General features: G+C 40.3%; 2 protein-coding genes across 2 annotated transcripts; one reads left to right on the top strand and one right to left on the bottom strand.

Annotated features, from left to right (window-relative positions):
• Positions 1 to 594: 594 nt before the first annotated feature.
• LOC111235778 (podocin-like) lies at positions 595 to 5825 on the bottom strand. The gene is made up of 8 exons (XM_022764359.1): positions 5759 to 5825; positions 3932 to 4252; positions 3500 to 3603; positions 2715 to 2787; positions 2278 to 2360; positions 1925 to 2184; positions 1253 to 1331; positions 595 to 804 (listed from the first exon to the last, which is right to left on the bottom strand). Exons 1-8 carry the CDS (start codon positions 5823 to 5825, stop codon positions 595 to 597), a joined length of 1197 nt encoding a protein of 398 aa, XP_022620080.1.
• A 1061-nt stretch (positions 5826 to 6886) lies between these two features.
• tdrd5 (tudor domain containing 5) lies at positions 6887 to 18394 on the top strand. The gene is made up of 17 exons (XM_022764240.1): positions 6887 to 7115; positions 7294 to 7505; positions 7777 to 8083; positions 8424 to 8599; positions 9029 to 9112; positions 9571 to 9627; positions 9900 to 10062; positions 10877 to 11061; positions 11444 to 11652; positions 12287 to 12496; positions 12605 to 12671; positions 13191 to 13391; positions 13642 to 13776; positions 15372 to 15437; positions 15816 to 16001; positions 16140 to 16323; positions 17992 to 18394. The coding sequence occupies exons 1-17, from the start codon at positions 6887 to 6889 to the stop codon at positions 18057 to 18059; spliced, it is 2739 nt and encodes a 912-aa protein (XP_022619961.1). The 3' UTR covers positions 18060 to 18394.
• Positions 18395 to 18853: the final 459 nt, after the last annotated feature.

Here is an 18853-nt window from a genome sequence, read left to right as displayed (position 1 = left end):
ATTTTATTTTTGCTTTCTTCCAAAATTGAAAGTTTCTGCAGATATTACATTTTAAACAGTTCTCTTCCTCTCTGGACCTTTTTTTCTAGACTGAATTGTGAAGATATTTTTGTATTTTAAACACACTGAATGAGCAGGGCAGGTAATATAATGGTACACTAGATTCAACATTTTATAGTTCAAGATTTTTGTGTGGCACTATCCCAAAAAAATTGAAAGAGCTACATAAAGTGAATATATGTTCTATATATATATGAGGACTGAACATTATTTTTATGTCTCCACGCTGGCAACAGCCAGGTCCAGAGGCATTGTGTTTTCGGGTTGACTGCATATATAAAAACGTCATATCCTTGTGAATGCGATATCTCAGTAATGCTTTGAGGGAATTTGGTGCAAAACTCAGTTTAAACCAGACAAATTTCAAACACTGAGTTTGCTTGAAGAAAAAAAAAAGATAAACTTATGTCTTAAACAGTGCTCAAATGGCTTGAGGTGTGTTGTCTTTAACATATGATCAAAATCTCCTGAATCTTTTCATCTTATTTAAAAATAATAATTATAATAGTTAACATTTTATCTGTTGACAGTCTGTCACATCATTGGCGAGTCTGTTTCTGGCTCCTCCTCTGTCATTCCTCCTGCTTCTTCCACAGCAGGAGGAGGAGGTGGAGGTAGAGATGAGTGGTCAGAGGTCAGACTGAGGAGATCTGGGGGGATTGGAAGGACCAGGGCAGGATGGAGGTGACGGAAGGAGGCCCTGAACCCTTCCCAGGCAGTTGTCTCTCCTTCTGCTGCTTTTACCTGGAGGAGAGAGGGGATGCCGTATGTAAAGTGTGTTCTTTACAAATACTGAAATACAGAAATGACCTCACAGGAAGAGATAAACTTCAGTTAGCAGGGCTAAAGAACCACTGTTTTACTGGCTTAACCACAGCTATACTCTGTGCTGGATTGCTTTGCTGGCTTGCTTTGCTGGCTTGCTTTGCAAATGGCATACTTTAATTATACACATAGAACTTTAATCACTGTATTTAAATTTTTATCAGCTATCTTAAGTATAGTTCACCTTCTGATCTTCCAAATGTAATGCAAATAATGCTGATAATAATACAGTCCCCGAGTTTGTTTAACCTTTAGTTACAGTAAATGTTATATCTGACAAAAAAAAAGAAAAGAATCAATGAGGCATAAGCATTTAAGGTGCAATAAGATAAAGATTAAATTCTAAAAAGCTAGCATGGTTACTTACCCTAGCCTGCTGTTGTCTCTTGAGCTCAGCCTCGGCAGCCAGACTCTGCTGTAACTCCACAGGAAAACTGAGCTCGTCTCTGACAGAAAATCAAACACAAGCACAACCCAGCCTGGTCAGCAGGAACTACAAATCTCAACATTCCTGTTGGCTGTTTACCTGGAAAAATCATTGCATGCAGAGGAAAAATCCTTCCCACACAGAAAGTGATGCATTTTTCAGAAGCAGTGTTATCCCTTTTGTGTTGTGCAAATCAGATTTTTTGTTTTGTTTTGGACTCATATGCTTCTCCAAAAATCATCTTGATTCTCTGTAGCATGAGCGGTTAATATTCGGTTTTGCTGTCAGATCCTCAGAGTCAACTTGCAGGAGCTTCTCCCTGCAGCTACTGCTTTGCACTAGGGTTACACAATCACCCAGTGTCAGAGGGGCATCAACATCACCTTCTACACTCACTGTAACACAGTGTCGCCCAGAATGCTTTGCTGCCGCAGGATGTAATATGGTTTGCGATTTATCTGTCTTGAATTCCAATGAAATGTTGTTACTCACTAGCTGAAATACATGCAGCTAAGGATGGTTAACACAAAAAAGGTGTGTTACAGCACTTGATCACAAAATAAGAGTGACAGTGACAGATGACTCTGAGGACTTTTCTTCCTTTAGTCTTACATGTCTGCTCTCTCCACCCGGATTCCCCAGCGACAAGCAACGGAGTCAACAGCTGCTTGTATCTGCTGGCCGACCCTCCTCCTGTGCAGCAGGATGTGGCTGAATGTGTGTTGGGCGAAAACATCTCTGACCGCTGCCTGGACCAGAGTCTGCAACACTGTGGTCAGACTGGACAGAGCTGTGCTGCACAGAGCCACGTTCTCTATCTGGTAATAACACACTGCGCCCAGCTCTGGCCTTACCAAGTCCTTTGTCACCACCTGCAAAGTTCATGTACAGTAAACGGTCCATTCATGTACCATCATTTTCACATGTGGAGCTAAATGTGAATATATGAGTTGCGTGTTCTGTACCGTGTGAGGAGGAACCTTAAGCATTTTCAGTCGGATGTCAACCTTGTGACACACATCAAGGAGTGGGAGGTAGAAGAGAAGGCCTGGACAGAGGAGGGAGGAAGATGATATATTGTGTATCATGCATAATTGTTGTGTTTTGCTTCTTTAATGATTTTCCAATGACTTTTGAGTGATGTGACACATGTGGATCGCAGACAGTTAATTCATTTTATTTTAACTAACTGTACAGTGTCCAAACTTTTCATGGCTCTGCTGTATGATCACTAGACAACCAAAGCCAACAGTAATTCAACCACTGACACACCTGCTCAGAAATGGCAATTCAACTGCTTTGGCACATACATGTAAACATTTTTTTTTTATACAGAAAAAAGTATAGTTTTTAAATCATTTCTGACACTTGAGTGTGAAAGATTACAGTAATCCGTGCTGACCTGGACCTCTGGGTCTTCCACGCAGCAGGTGACCCAATCTGAAGATCACAGCTCTCTCATGCTCCCTTACTACCTGTCAGTCAAAATAACAGACATCAGTCAGTCCACATGAATGGAAAACAGTGAGTGTCCAACTGATACACAACACAAGCAGGCCAGTTGTTATACAATGCTGTTGTACAATTAAATATAGTACAGTCAGAAATCCATGGACATCCGTGGATAACTATTACGTGGATGACTGAGAATCTTCACAGACACAGGGCATGGACACATTGTTGTACTGACTGTACTTGAGTGCATTGGATTAAAATGCTGAGTGTGACTTTCTTAAATAGTCAATTTTCATGTTAAAATCTGCAATATTCACTAATTTCTCCAAATATTTTACTTCTTGCTGAGGTGGAAAAAGTGGAAACAACATTTTGATCATTGATGGACAATAAATGTCTCCGATGAAAATTGAATGATAAGATTGCTACCAGCTCCTTCCACTCCAAATTGGACTGTGGCAACTGAGATACATTCAAAAGCTCATTTTCACCAGTTGCAAGTTGTTTTTTTAGCAGCTTGGAGTTAAATCAATGTCAAATTCTCTCAGGTTGTTGGAGCTGAACATAAACTTCATCCATCCCATGACAGCCACACCCGTTCTTCTACATCACAAACTGCATGTGTCTAGTTGTTTTCAACCCACTCATTTACACAATTCCTGTATAAGATCGTGATTGCTGTGAAGTAGATCAGTGTTTGGTTTCTTGTTTGGTCTGTGGTGTAGTTCCTACTTTGAAACAGAACCAGATGGACAGAGGGAGGAAGAGGAGAACCAGAGCCAAGACAAAGACCATCAGCAGCCACTCAAACACTCCCAGGTTCTTGTGCTTCAAATCTGCAGAGTATAAGGAACTTCATTACACACAATGAAGACTGGATGTAAACAGCAATTTTCATATTAAAGGCAACTCAATAGAAAAAATCTGGAAGTGGACCAAAAGCTTTGGCTCACACTTAAGATTTCACTGTAATAAGCTTCAAAGACAGACCACTTAAACACAGTTTTACCAGTGCTATAACAAACGTAACCTCACAACAGCAACAAATTGCAGACACAAAAGTCAACATGAAAAAATGCTAAAACATAAGCAGAAATAAAGAAATAAAAACACAACAACACAATGTTTTCAATCTGCCAGGGTTTTCTCCATGCTTCAACTTACCTTCTTCCTCCTCCGCTGCTTCCAAGAGCCCCGGGTTCTCCTCCTTGACCTCGTCATCTCTTACTCTGTCTATATCCACCACAGTAGACTTCAACTTCACTTCTGCCTCCTGCTCCACCTTCACCTCATTCCTCCCTGGTTTGTCCTTCTGTAGCCTCTCTTTCCTCGCTGATGATGCTTCAGGGAGCCGGCCTGCCTTTGATGACCTTTGCCGGTTACCTCTGGGAGGCACTGTGGCTCCCCTCTCGCTCTCCCTCCTGGGCTTCATTCTGGATCTCGGTAGATGACTGGGGTGGACATTGGAGGACTTCTCCATACTGGCTGGAGGTTCCGCAGTAAAGAGCACAGAAGTGATGGCTGTTGGGATTTTTCTGTGCAATGGGTTAGTGGAGGGTTTTGTTTTTGGGAAAGAGCAGAGAGGAGTAAAAAATGGTGCGGCTTTTACTGCTGTGAGTTGCTTCCCCTGGCCGGAGGTTTGTAACTGGAGTCAGTGGTGTTGCCGTCTACTGTGATAATGAGACAGAATACATGGATGGTGAATCAGGATGACTGTTTGAATGTGGGAGTATAGGATGGTAGTGGGAGTGCCACCTGCTACACTCCCTGTTTTTCAAATAATTTTAGGTCAGTGAACATGACATTCAATATCTGTTGTCAGAAAATCAACTGTTCATTATTACTATCATTATTATCATTATTCTTACAATCCAATGTTTTCCTTAGGTGTTACAGCTTGGAAACCTTTTATTATATTACAGAAACATCAAAATCTCTCTCTAAAACCCATGAAAATAATCCTACACATGCCCAGATTTATAAGTATAAAATTAATTTTTGTTCATGGTAGTATATCCACTGTATATATGTATTCTTGGTCTAAAATCGCTGACATCATTGCTTTGGAAAGTTGGTGGAGATGCATGCCATGGGTGTCCTGTGGGGAATAGTTGAACTTGGAGGAACAGAATTCAATCATTAAATCGTGAACAGGACATGCTATTAGAGCGCACATCACATAAAACATGCACACAAATTACATTAAAACCTTCATTTGTCCAAATCTTTGTCTAAGGGTCAAATAGTTTGGACTTCTTTCTTTAAAAAAAAAACAGTGCCATTCAGAAATGTGTGGAATCCAGCAGTAAGAGTTTACTGTGGCAAGTTGTGTCAGTGGAGCTCAGGGAGTCAAAGTTTCACTTTTGTAGGAATGTGCAGACTCAGGCCTCTCCTTTCCAAAGAGCTGATGTAGTTTTTTTCTGTTTTAACAGGAAAAGACACACTCTCCTCCTTAATGCAACCCTAATTAAACCGAACATTAATTCTGTGGCACACATGTGCTTCTGTTGTGGAAATCATAAGTCTAATTGTGTGCAAACCCAGCCAAAGGGAGTCAGTGCCTATAGATCAAGCAGTGTAAGCTTTGACTGAACTGAGGACCAACTTTCTGCTGGTCAGAGCAATTGTAAATTGTGTGAATAAATATGGCACTTGAATCAAAGCAATTAAATTATAGTAAGCCATTTTACAATTTATCAACCATTTAACCATATTCAGTAATATATATTTTTATTCTTATTTTACTTATTTGCACTTACAGATAATTTGAACGATATACACTTCAAATACATACAAACCCACTCACACGTATATGCCCCTACATGTACGTCTACTGTATGTATAGCCTCCTTCAGAAGTAAACGATGGGGTCTAAAAGTCTGAGACCACTTACCCACTCCTTTCGTAAATTATCAAGGCTGGAAAATGTTTAAATTAAATTTTTTTAAAACATGTCACACATTATTGTAGTCTACTGATCCCAAACTTTACCACGGTGCACACGAAGCTCCAACCACTTCCTTGATACTTTCTCTTTTCGTTTGAGGTAGTCAGCCATCGTCGCCCCTGCAATTAACGATCTTTGTTCGGAGCGCTGCCATAGTAATACCACAGCACCGACTGATTATTTTACTAAACCAGACTGGTAACTGAAAGAACCGCCTCGTCTTTTTATTTAATTTAAACTAAAACAAATAGGTTTGGAGGTTTGTATTAATATACCTGTTGACAGCAAAGCACTCAGTCCTTTTTTTAGTTGTTTTTACGAGATTGACGTGCACAATGGTCTGCTAGCAACAGGTGTCGAGAGAGAGGAAGTCAAAACTTTAGACCGAGTCACCGAGACATTGTGGGAGGATGCAGCAGAGATACTGAAGACTCTAGGTAACGTTATGTCCACAATACTTTAGGAACCATTTTATTGTAGTATCTCTGTTAAAGACAATGTCAAATAAGTTTCTTAGTATTAGATCAGCAGCATTTAACTTGCTGGACTACATGCTCAGCTTACAGGGGTTTTCGGTTCTGCGAGGTGGAGGCTAACGTTAAATTTTGCTAGTTTACCTGTTAGCCATGTGCATTTGGCAGTGACGTGTCTGTGCGTGTCACAAGTAGCTACCTAGTTTTCTTTTTTGCTCTTTTTTTTTTTTTTTTTTTTTTACCTTTTTTACTTCTGTTTATGGTGCCGAAGTGTTACTCCGAGAGGTTTATTGACGCTATAATGACATGAAATGTCAAGTAGCATGCTGTCTTATATAAGTAAGGTAGAAATTAAAGATGGCTGAAAGCGAAAAAGTTTCGATAGGCGTCATGACCTCAACTGCAATCATCTCCGGACACATTTATCCATTTATATATGTATATTTCTTAAAAGACGAATCTGAGTGCAAAAAATTTACCATATGATTTTGAGTTAAAAGTTTAATTCAGTATATTTTTGTGGTAAGATTGAGTCAAAGCAATCCAGTATTGGGGTTTTTATTTTATCATTTTGTGGACTTCAATGCATTCCTCCTCTCTGGTGCTCATACCATAATACCACCTGGCAGGGTTCAGGATGTACAAAATGTTTTATTACATTTCGCCCCCTGCTGTGTTCTCCACATGTCAGCAGGCAAAATGAACCAGGAAGAAGTTATGTCAAAACTGAAGAAGGATGTTCGCTCCTTGCTTATTTCGTCCAAGATGGGCCTTGACCCCGAGCAGCTCAGACGAGACTATGCTGGAATTTTAGGGTATCCCATGCCCTTGAAACTCCTGGGTTTCAGAAACATCATGGATATGGTGAAGGAGATGCCTGATGTGGTGTCTATTAACTTCAGGGCAGATGGTAGCCCATTCTTAAAGGGTAGAGTATTTTTATTCATCTGTGCATGTATTTGTATTTGAATACAGTTTCAGTACATTACATTGAATTCAACTAAAGCCTAGTAGTGTTTGATGCACAGATCCTCATTCTTTTGCCTTTCAAACATCTGAACAAGTTCTAGTATTTCATGCTCTCACATTTGTTACCACCATTGCAGCTGTTAGCGATGAGTCCACCCGGAACATTGAAGAGCTGGTAGCCAAGCAGCGCACGTCTAAGATTGACAAGAAAGTCAGGAGGGGCGGCATCAGCTACTTCTCGCCCCGCTACTGTCACCAGTCTCCCTTTGTGGTTCTTCCTAGAAGAGGTCGTGCTCCTCCAGCTGTCCCAGCCCAGCTCAGGGCACAGCTCCGCCTCCTGCTCTCCCATGTATGACTTCATCACTCATTGTTTCCCACCAAAACCTGCTGTGTGTGTTCTCCATAATACACTTGACTGTTTGAGTCTGTTGGATTAGTGTTTGAGGGCAGTTTTGAAGAATTATAATTTTTTATTTTTTTAGTGTCTAGATTGTTTTCATGAGTTTTGCTGTACACATTTCAAACATACTAAATCAGAGGCAGGGAGGCCAGACTGACTATATTTTCATGTTAATGCAAGATGTTGTCTTGTTTGAGTAATGATACGGCTCCTCTCCCAGGGTCCTCTCAGGTTATCTGACCTGGAGTCCAGCTTCCTGCGGTGCTTTGGCCACCCCCTGCGTGTCCACAACTATGGCTTCTATTCCACTGGAGAGGTCCTGGAGGCAGTGGGGGACATGGTCGTTATCCAACAAGGGAGGCTGGGCTCAGTTCTTACCCTGAGGGAACACATGCTACCCAGGCCTCTGCTCAGACCATCCAGTTTACCCAGGAGGACTGAACCTATAAAGTCAGGATCACCTAGATTTGACAAGCCAGCGTCCAAAGGGTTTGGCACCAGAGCTCAGACATCAACAATACCCCAAGGTGTGTTATCAGAGAGGTGGGTTTACATAAGTGGTAAAAACATTAGTTTTTGGAGACACTGATGCATTTATACTTTTTTTTAAATCTCTCTCTAGAATGTGTGTTTCTAGAATCCATATCCAATGTATTTCGATAGCATTTACACTGTACACAGATTCGATTGCTATTTAATCTGTCCAAAGTGCATGGATTGGCTAAGTGTTATTGGGGTTATTAGGTCAGTAATGACAAACCAACACACTTTCCAAACTCTGTGTATGAAATAATTTTATTGTAAGTTTTTCACAGATAGCACTGAGCAGGGGTTCCTCATATTTTGAAATGCTTTTGTTCTCTCCAGCTGAAGTCCCAGTGAAGCAGAGTCCTCTGTCCCAGCCCTCTACTGAGACTACCCCAAGCCCTGTCTGTAAAGAGTCAACAACTGTCAGTAACAAGCCAAACACGGTTGAGAAGAACCAGGAAGCTGAACAAAAGCTCTGCAAGGAAGGTCAACTCTTTCAGAAACGTGTCCTTGAGGTTTGGTCACATTTCAAACAAAGAAACGTAGTAACTGCACTTGAAATATCTATGGCTTGCTTAAAACAAAACATGACAAAATTAAGGAACAATATTCAGAATTCTGTTCCTCCCAGGTCTTCTTGCATAAACTGGATACGCAAACAAACCTAAGGAGGCTAAAAAAAAGTGGTGTGTGTGTTGCATCAGCAGTTTTGTATTGCAACCTGAAAACATTTGTTTTAGTCACGTGGAGCTTTGTTAAACATTCAGAATGTTATTTTTTAGGAGTCATTTTAACATACAGCAGATAAAAATACAATACATACTTCAACAAATACTTCTATCAGATTAATCATTAAGTGAACTGTGGGAGAGGGGAAATATACTGTACATTTACTTAATCTAAGTTCAGTTATCTTTGTTCCTGCTACTTAAATTCTACATCAGCTGGAAGAGGAGCTCCAGCAGCGAATCCTGGAGAATGGAGTAGCTGGCACCATTAGTCAGGAGCTGAAGGACAAGTTGCGAAAGGTCAGACTTCCTGGTAGTTCACAAGCAGGTGTCTTAGTGTCTCTAGTGACTGATTAGAAGTCTGTAATATGCTTTGCTTTCATGGCAAGAATTACCCCAAGGCCTATTAAGTGAAGGTCACTAACCATATGATTGGAAGCACTGAAATGTCTGGCTAACTGTGTCACGTATGTCTGTGTTGTATATACTGACTGTAAACTGGATGGTGAATCTCTCGTATCAATCCATAAATCTAAAGAAGTGTTGTTTTCTAAACTCGAACAAAGTGTGAACATAATTCTTTTCCCTTTCGTGTCCACATCTCCTCGGTGGATGAAAAACAAACAATTTAAGTGGAGTGCTGTCAGTATAAACTAGCTTTGAGCGTGTTGATTCATAACGTAAGAATTATTATGACAACCAAGACGCATGGTTTCAAGTCTTGTACTGAAACACTGTATATGTTCATGACTCTGCAGGTTGTAGCTCAGACCAGCGGTGGAATATCGGTGCACGATTTACCTGCTGAGTATAAGGTAAAAAAGAAACACAGACATGCAGTGCTCCTGTTCACCTTCATAGCGTCATATGAGTGTTTGAGACAAATTAGCATGGGGGTTGGGAGTTAAAGAGCTTATTTGAGGAGCAGGATTCAGTCTTTAAAAATCCAGCAAAATAAAAAGCATTGGCTTTGCTGTTTTGTTTCTTGCTTTTTGTGCACCTTACTGATCTAGAAAGATGAGATAATAATGAAAGATGCATGGCGATGTTATTGGAAAGCTCAGCTGTGTTGCTTTTTGCTCTTCAGAAGCTTTTTGGTGAGGAGCTGCCGCTGCTACAGAGTGGCTTTGTCAGTGTCACTGAACTTGTTGGTGCCATGAGTGACACTTTCCACCTGAAATCTGAAGGGGGTGACAACAGATGCCACTGGATTGTCACGGACATACAGGACAGTAGTATTGCACAGTCAGGTATGTATGTGCATGTATTCAAATACCAGCAGTCAAGGCCGGGTTATGGTTTGTGCTGTCTGACCTCATTGGAAATCAAAGTAACTAATCTGAAGGGCCACACTGGAGGGCGAAGAGAAAAGCCAGCTGTCATAGAGAGAGAGGGGAGCATTTTCAGTCACTCCAGGAAGACCTTGATGGAAGAGACAGAGTTGTGTAACAAATGGAAAAAAAGAGAGTTGGAGAGTAAAAATCCTTGGCTCCTTTCTCACCGCTGCACAGCTGGCTAATCACAGCGTGACATGGGTGTCAATGTTGGCTCACACAGACCACTTCATTTGATGTTGGAAAAGTGTGGTGGAGGGGTTTTTTAAGCTATTCAAGAACTACAGACAGAATATAAAGCCGGTTTCAGTTTCAGTAATTACTTCTTTAGGTGTAACTACATCTATTTTGTATGTATTTGATGTACAAATTAAATATTTAGCTTTTCATTTAAATCATCACACTTTGACATCTCACATGGGGAAGCAAACGTGGAATAAGAATAGGCTGGAAAGATGGTGGAAAATTGTGGTCATGGACAGTTAATTTGGTGGCTGCAGTCAGTGTTATTGCTGATTGATGTAAATGAAAATGTTATGCTTATATTTTTCCCTCTCTTTATTTATCAACTCCCAATGTCTCATCAGGAGATCAGTCTGCTTCTGCAATCACTACTTTTCGAATGACCTATTGTAATAAATGGTGGAGTCTGAGATACCACGCGAAAGAACGTTCTTGTGGACAAATGGCATTTAACCAAGTGTGGAATACATTTTTCTTTATTTTGTAGACTCAAATGAATCAGGGGGTTTTGGTAATGGTGTGAAGCTGCCATTTAGGAGCTTCTACTTCAGCTGTGAAGAGTCTCCTTGGGAAGGCAAACAGGGAGCAGACGACGATAACATCCCAGCACATGACGAGAATGAGGAGAATGAGGAGCTAGAGACCAGTAACAATTCCAAGAACCAAGAAATGGTAAGGCAACATCTTTTTCATCACATCACTTTACATTGCCAGGCTCTAAAGACAATCTTTAAGAGAGAGATGAAAATGAAATGAAAATTTTGTCAAGTAATTAGAGTATAATGAGGTGTGATGCCAATGCAAATCATGAATTTTCATTGCGCTTAACAAGCAGGCTCCAGTGGCCCATTGTCAGTGTACCTTGTGTAAAACATTGATGCATGCAGGTTAGACAGCCCTGAAACCTGTTACTACTCATTTACTTTTTATTACTCAATAATACTTTATATTACTTTATTGGTTTATGTTCTGTAGGATAATGTTGAATTTAAAGTAACACTGCTGTGTCCTGCAAAACACTCTCATTTTGCTTTTTATATAAATGGTGGTGGAGGACGTGTACCCTGCCATTCAGGTGCATAGCAGCCCTGCTGTGCCCCTGGATGCCCTGCAGAGTCAATGTCTCAGACCGCCGACGCGCCGTGGTGCTCGAGAGCTGGTAGAGGTTCTGGTGGAAAAGGTGGAGTCACCAGGACATTTCTACATCCGCTTCAGCGAGAGCAAGGAGGCGCAAGCTATGGATGACATGATGATTGAGATGAGGTGGTGGACGTTTTAGTTGCAGCTTCGTTCACAGATAATGTACTAACACTTCCTGTATCTGTTGTGTGCATTATTAGGACTCCCTTTTGGAACTGAACAGTCTAATGAGTAATATAATGCGTAATGTCCTTCTGTGTTTACCCTTTCATAATGCCTGGCACACTCTCACTCTAAGTCAATCCATATATGTCTGATGTTAAAATCTTCATATATTTTCAAAAAGTGGGGTTCATCATTACATGAACCGAAATATACTTAAGCATGTAACTTGAGTAAAGAATGATTGACTATTTATTGCGTGCATCTTTGAAATGTTTAACCCCAAATTAGTTTCTCTCGAGTTTTCTCATTTCAAGATTTTTTTTTAAAGACAGTATGTAAAAAGAAATGAAAGAAGCTGAACGAAATACCCGAAATAGTCTTCAATACAACAAAAAAAAAAACTTTGAAGACGGAACATAATTTTCTGACATATTTAGGCCAATTTGACCGAAGCTGCTAAGTTGAAGCAGGGACTGTTCAAAAATCACAAAACAAGTTTGGCAAACATCACGTTATTTCGAGATTCCTGAGACTTACTCTACATCGGGTCTTGCCTAATTTTTCACTTTTCCTCTCTTCTTTTCTGCTACAGGCGATGTTACACCTGTCCCGAGGTGTCAGAGCGCTACCGCCTCCCTGAGCGGTTTGTCCGACGGGGTCAGATCTGCTGCGTGTCACCTAAAGGAATGTGGTTCTACCGGGTGGTGATCCATCAGATCATCAGCCCCACTCAAGTTGAAGTGTTCTATGTCGACTTTGGCGATACAACTGTTGTGCAGAGCGCCAACCTCAAGTTCCTGAAGTAGGGCCAACGCAAACATTGAAGCAGTTAATCCATACAGGTCCCACAAGTAAACTGGTCAGTGTGTGTGTTTTTTTGCTGAGCTGTCTACATCTCTCTGTTTCCCAGGTCATGTTATTCGGTTCTTCCAGCACAAGCTGTTCCATCATCACTCGCTGGAATTAAACCCACCACTGTGAGTTTGACAGCTGATCTAATATTATATTCACACCTCGCTGACGAATGTGAACCTTCATGCACACTTCTGCATCACCTTCTTGTTAATACCAAAATGTCAGCTGTATCCACTTCCTGTGCTGTTTAGTACTTCAGACAGTGTTGAACTTCATCTTAATTAATGCATTCATCCTGCATCTTTACCACACAGATTTTCCTAGTACATATCATCTTTTAAACAACTTGTTCAGAAAACCGTTCCTGGTTGGCTTTTAAAGAGAGCAACCGTGATAGTTCAAAAATAAGTAACTTGCAGATAGATCCAACCCCTTCATGATCATTTAAATGTTCCATAAGAAATGAATAGAAGTATTAAACAGTTAGTCAGCGGGTATATTGTTGAAATAAATTGCATGTGAAAGTTTTCTTTGCTTTCTTCCAATTGCTTGCATTTGCACACAGTTTTCCCCTTGCATATGTGAATATATTTAAAACTGTCGAGCTGCTTCTTAGTGCTGTGCCCATTCATCTCTCGCAGGGCAGCTGGACTGCTATGGCCACAACTTCTTTCCAGAAGCTGTGCTCTGATCGCACCTTGGTGGGAGCTCTGGAGTGTTACACTGGAGATGTGTTGCAGCTCTACTTGTGTGACACACATACTGATAACGACATCTACATCCACACTGTCCTGCTGAGCCAGGGACACGGGACACCCTGCAGCCCTGCAGCCAGTGCAGCGGTGAGCCACGCACAAGTTTTTTGTATCATGACCACAATAAATGTCAGTTTTTTATCAGCTGGCAAGTGTCCTTTTAAATATGTTTAAGATATACCAGCATGCCTCAAACATCAGTGACTCAGTACTGAATCACTGTATGAGATATAACCACATAATGAAGAGCAGTAATAGTAACAGTTAGCTGTATCGGTAGATTTTTGATTCGGGGTAGTTCATGAATTAATTCACTGGTCCCATATTATTTCCTCAGCTGTGTGTCCAGGTCAGTCCAGTGACTCTCTACCTGGGGGAGGGAAAGGTTGACCTGCCAGAGTTAGGAGAGGAGATGACCTCCTGCCCTCAGCCAGAAAACACTCCTGAACAGTCCATGTCAGCCTCACGGAAGGTAGTCCTGACACACACTAAGGGCTTTAAGGCCAATTCATACTTTCTGCACCTGCATGTCTGCGAGGGTCCGCTTTGGTCCAGGTGACGTAAATGTCATCATTTGCCCACATCCGCAAAGCTCCACAAAAAATATTGGGTACAATAGTGGGTTACTAGGATATTTGTTGTGGTTTTGCAGCTTTATGTCTTAGTTGTTTCTTATCTATGTGTGCACTCTCTTTGTGTGCTCTCTCTCACTTCCTCTTTCTTAGGCAGTCTTTTAATGTTGCTGTAACCAGGCTTTTGTTCTTTGATGTCCATAGCTCTTATCTTACCAGCCATACTATTAGTGTTGCAGGCCCACTGCAGCGCCAAGCACCCTCAACACACATATTGGCATGCACACACAAACACAGACAGTGCACACATTCAGATCAAACACACACATAATTTTGCTGAAGGGGTGGGGGGGGTCGGGGGTGGCGGCAGCAGTCCAATGCTGCTTAATGTATAGTCATACTGTTGGAAGGTCACAGCTTGTTGTTGGCCATTAAATAACATGGCAGGCACTCAGTGGGCTGTTTGATTGATACTGGCTTACAAAAACTGAACAAGGCAACAGTAAACCCCCATGAATCTGTATCTGTTGACCAACCACAGATACTGTTCATAGATCGTGAAGTTGTTAATATGTTACCATTTCTGAAATTGGATATCAGAAATGTTACGCAGACCAGGTGGGGTGGCAAAGTGTGTTCTTTTGCTCCTCTCTGTAATAATCCTGTGATGAAAGGAATTTATCTTGTCAACATGGAGCTGACTTGAAAGTTGGATCCCACCTGGTAAATGTCAGACTTGAAGCAAACCTGAGCCATGCTGTATATGAAATGTGTCTCCAGGTGATGTTTTTTTCAAACTTTAACACTGTTTTATCAGCCTGTGTTGACTATGCTCTTGAAGATTATTCTCACGAATTCTCTCCTTTCAAGGACAGTGGGAAAAAATCTTAATGTTTACTTATTTGTAACATTGCAACATGCTGCTCTGAATAATTACTTTAATGTGTACATGTAATGGGTAAGCCTGAGCCATTATTCACTGTCACCTAATAAGCCAGACAGATCTTCATACTGTCTCTTTTATTGTTAATCTATACAATCTATAAATTCAATTAAGTAGCTAAATTGAAAATGACTTGCAGTGTTAAAAAGTGCCTCTATTCCCCGAAGTATGAGTTTCATCTGATGGTAATAGAGGCAGTCGTTAATTTGGTGCAGGCAGTCTGACTCCAATATAAACAGCTTCAGGAAACCATGCAGTTATTAGAACTATATATTACACTTATAGTTACAGTTAACGTTGTCATAAAACTGTTGCAGTGAATGAATATCTTCTGTTTGGAGTAAAGTGACAGGACTTTGAAGCCAAGCTACTATGAAAATTTGAATATTTTCGCATTAATAACTAATGTACAATATAACACACTTACAGGATTTACTGTATGGAAATTTATGGACATATTAATCAATATGTAGCAAATTCAACTAAAGACAACTGTACAGTAACATTTGCTTGTGAAATCTGAAGCATGCTGGGCGTTTCTTGGTGTCTCAGGGAGAAAAAGAAGAGCTTCCCGCCCTGGAGTTTATAGAAGACAATGAGGTCAGCCCCCACATCCAGGTACAACCACCTGACCCCGACTCCATCCACAGCCACAATACCACTGCCTTCATTCTGTGTATTTGCAACACTTAAATTTGACATGCTGCTTTCAGTTTTTGTGTGGCACCATGTTTTTACATGTTTAGTCAACACCTGTGTTACAGCAACAGGTGAACTAAGCATTTTGGAATAGCTGAAACTTGATGTGATAAATTGAAAGACTGAGCGGAAATTTTGAGGTTTTAACTCAGTTAGGTTACACCAATAAACATAAACAGCTTTTATGACCGTGGGAGACAGTGCTGTCTATCTGTACCTGGACATAAAGGTGCGTTGACAAGAACACAATAGTGTGAACAAAACACTGTTGAAGTCTTATTGTTGTGTCTTCTTCAGGTTAAGCAGGTCAACCCGTTCAGTGCTCTGCTAAATGATGAAACCCTCAACTGTAGTGAACTGGGCTGGGCCTTGACCAATAAATCTCCTCCTACCAACCCTACAAATCCCACTTCCAGCCGTCTTGCCCCTCCTGACCTGATCCAGACCAAGACAACCCCAGTTCACTGTAAAGCTGATGTTAAAGTGAGAAGGCATCATTTGTGTTTGGGTGTATGGAAGCAAAATCAATGGGGATTTTAGGTTTTTGTAAAGCACTTTAAAAGCACAATAATAAATGATAGTTGTTTTTTGGCCATTAAAGAAACTTCACTCTGTTTTCAGCCATTGGGCGTGACTGTTCCAACAACTCCGTCCAGCATTTATTCCAGCTCCTGCTGTCCAACACTCGAAGAGGAGCAGCACCAGCCGAAGGTCGCTGCCCCCTTGTTGGTCAAGCCCCCTCCGATCCTGAGGACCCTGAGCCTCCACACCCCTGACCTGGGCCAAATCCAGAACTTCACTCGGGGTAGATACACACATACTGATTTATTTATATAGAGAATTACAGTACACAATGTGAACAAATTGACAAGTATATAAACATTTGATTTTTCATAGAGCATAGAGCTTTAGTCTTTTGTAAGAGTAGTTATCTTTTCCTCCAAATTGTAAAATGATAACATTGTTGAACAAAAGTCCTAATGTACACACAAAGGATTGTCTTCTCTCTTGCACACACAGCCATTTTCTAATAGAATTATACTATGACCTTCATTAACCTGCACATGTGCACACATTCGCTCTGTCTCGCTCCCTCTCTCTACCACACACAGAAAAAAAGCCTTCAATGAAATTAGAGTGTATCCATGGATGCAGAGAGGGCGTATTGATTTCCATCCTGCTGCTTGCAGTGGTAGATGTACCTGTACTGAGAACCTGACACAGATTCAATTAGACCTGTTACCAGAGCTATTTGACCCAACAAGCTGCTTTCATTGCATTTGTCCTGATATCGATACATTGCTGTTCCACCATGCTTCCACTTCCACCAGTGTTAATGAAAAAAGCTAAACAAAAGTGGGTCAATATAGATATATCTGCAAATTGCTTTTTGCAAACTGTAGAATTACTGAGTGCTTCACATAGCTCCACAAATGCAGATAAGAGCACAAGATAGAACCTGGGATTAGTGCATGACAGATGTGTGTTCTGAAAACATATGTGACTACACACAGGCAACAAAATTTGACATGTGTCTGATGATATTCCCTGTAGTTTATTCTAGTTAATATATACTAACTAGTTAATATGTATTAACGACAGGCTAATGGCTGTAGTTAATAGCAATCCTTCCTCTTCTCTGTGTTTTGTCTCCTTGTATGACCTGAGAAATTGTATGTTCGGTTCCCTGAAAAACCTGACACTGCAGAAACTGGACCCAAAAATTTTTTTTACACTATCACGCAAATGCAACTTCTGCACTTTGCCCTCATTGCGATTCTGTTGTATCTCTCTTGATGTGCCTACAGCTGAGTTTGACTGCTCAGCAGTTTTGTTACCTGTGAAAGGCTCAGTACTCAGCTTGTTGTTGAGCAGCTCCTCAGAGACAACACTGTGGAGTCTCTGCAGAGTATGGAGCAGAACTGAAAATGAACATTTCATGGATTACCTTTGTATTTTGTTTTTTATTATCATTATTATTATTATTATCATGGAAACACGAGTAACTAAAAACTGAGCTGAAACTCTTGCTTTTGCTGACCTCCAGTGGTTGAAGTTTTTTGGTTTGCTGCTGTAATGTTGACGTGTACTCCGAGTGTGGTCGGTAGGCGCTGACATCAGTGTCTGGTATAGGGGCAACATGAAAATGACCCATTGGTTATTATGGAGGTAATGCTGTGGCTTCTTCTGGGGAATCTTTTTCTTTTTCACTGATATTTGTATATATTGCATGTGTATACATATATGTTAGAGAAGTGGTTAGGACACAGAGAACTAAAGCACAATAAATGTTCTCCTGAGACAATAATGTGGGTCAATAATGATAAGTCACAACCAATTTGTCACTCACAATATGGAGGCAAAGTATTCATTTATATTAATCTGTAACTATATAATGTGCCAACATTGTAAGATTTAATTTAAAAGTTATATTTATATTGATATTAATACTATGTTTGATTCCATTGTCCAGGTGTACCTGTTTCTCCACTCCACCTGCGAAACAGTGGCATCCTATTTCCTTTGTTTGGGGCCAGGTAGGTCGCACCTCCTGCAATCCGCCCCAAACCAACTCCTAACCCAAATGCACGAATGAGTCAAAACACAAAAGAAGGAATATTTAGAGTATTCATTCATAACTAATAAACTATCTGATAAAATATCTTAACACTCTTGGAGAATCCAGTTACAGAATCATTTTGTCAGCAAGGACTTTAGTTATACACAGACAGTAAAAAAAAAAGTAAAAATATTTTTTATAAGACGTTAATTTACATGTCATTTTAATCTCATCTCGATCAGTTAAATTGTATGTTGGGCTCTGTTAGTTTGATATCGCTGTCATTGTACCACTTTCCTAACAGTTTGGTCTCGGAAGACAAACAGAAAAAATACAGGAAATGGTTGGCTGTTCTTTTTTAAATGTGAATAAGCTTGTGAATGCTTTTTGTTTTGTTTTTTTTGTTTTTTTAAAAAACAACTTTTGTTTGGATCAAGCTTTTTATCATTTTCTCAGCGGCCATCAAACTATCTGAGATGTGTTAAGTGGTTTAATTTTCTTATACATTGTTGTTCTGGACAGGGTTAAAACATTTCAAAATGCTGTTATAGAAACATGTAAGTCATGATAAATCTAAATCTTTTGGTAAATAAATTTTATTTGGTAGAATATTTTAGTATCTCAGTTTGTGTTGTGTGATTCTTAGTGTAATAGTTTAATATTTCTCTTCTCATGAGGTCAAATTTCTGACCCAGCACTTGGTCACTAAAAGATTCTAGTGAATAACTAGTTTGGAGTCCAGTATCCATTTCCTATAATACATTAATTCTTAGCA

The sequence above is a fragment of the Seriola dumerili genome, unplaced genomic scaffold (assembly GCF_002260705.1).
Source record: "Seriola dumerili isolate Sdu_G_001 unplaced genomic scaffold, Sdu_1.0 BDQW01000002.1, whole genome shotgun sequence".
Taxonomy (NCBI): Eukaryota; Metazoa; Chordata; class Actinopteri; order Carangiformes; family Carangidae; genus Seriola; species Seriola dumerili.
The sequence above is the reverse complement of the archived record's forward strand: the minus strand, read 5'-3'. Positions and strand labels throughout refer to the sequence as shown.

What these genes read in the sequence shown, in the direction of transcription:
- tdrd5 (XM_022764240.1), top strand. Translation starts at nt 6,887, where the DNA reads ATGAACCAGGAAGAAGTTATGTCAAAACTGAAGAAGGATGTTCGCTCC. An exon ending in TGGTAGCCCATTCTTAAAGG is followed by an intron (nt 7,116 to 7,293) that starts GTAGAGTATTTT and finishes CCACCATTGCAG; the next exon opens with CTGTTAGCGATGAGTCCACC. An exon ending in AGGTCAGCCCCCACATCCAG is followed by an intron (nt 15,438 to 15,815) that starts GTACAACCACCT and finishes TGTCTTCTTCAG; the next exon opens with GTTAAGCAGGTCAACCCGTT.
- LOC111235778 (XM_022764359.1), bottom strand. Translation starts at nt 5,825, where the DNA reads ATGGCTGACTACCTCAAACGAAAAGAGAAAGTATCAAGGAAGTGGTTG. An exon ending in AGCAGCGGAGGAGGAAGAAG is followed by an intron (nt 3,604 to 3,931) that starts GTAAGTTGAAGC and finishes TATACTCTGCAG; the next exon opens with ATTTGAAGCACAAGAACCTG. An exon ending in AGAGACAACAGCAGGCTAGG is followed by an intron (nt 805 to 1,252) that starts GTAAGTAACCAT and finishes TCTCTCCTCCAG; the next exon opens with GTAAAAGCAGCAGAAGGAGA.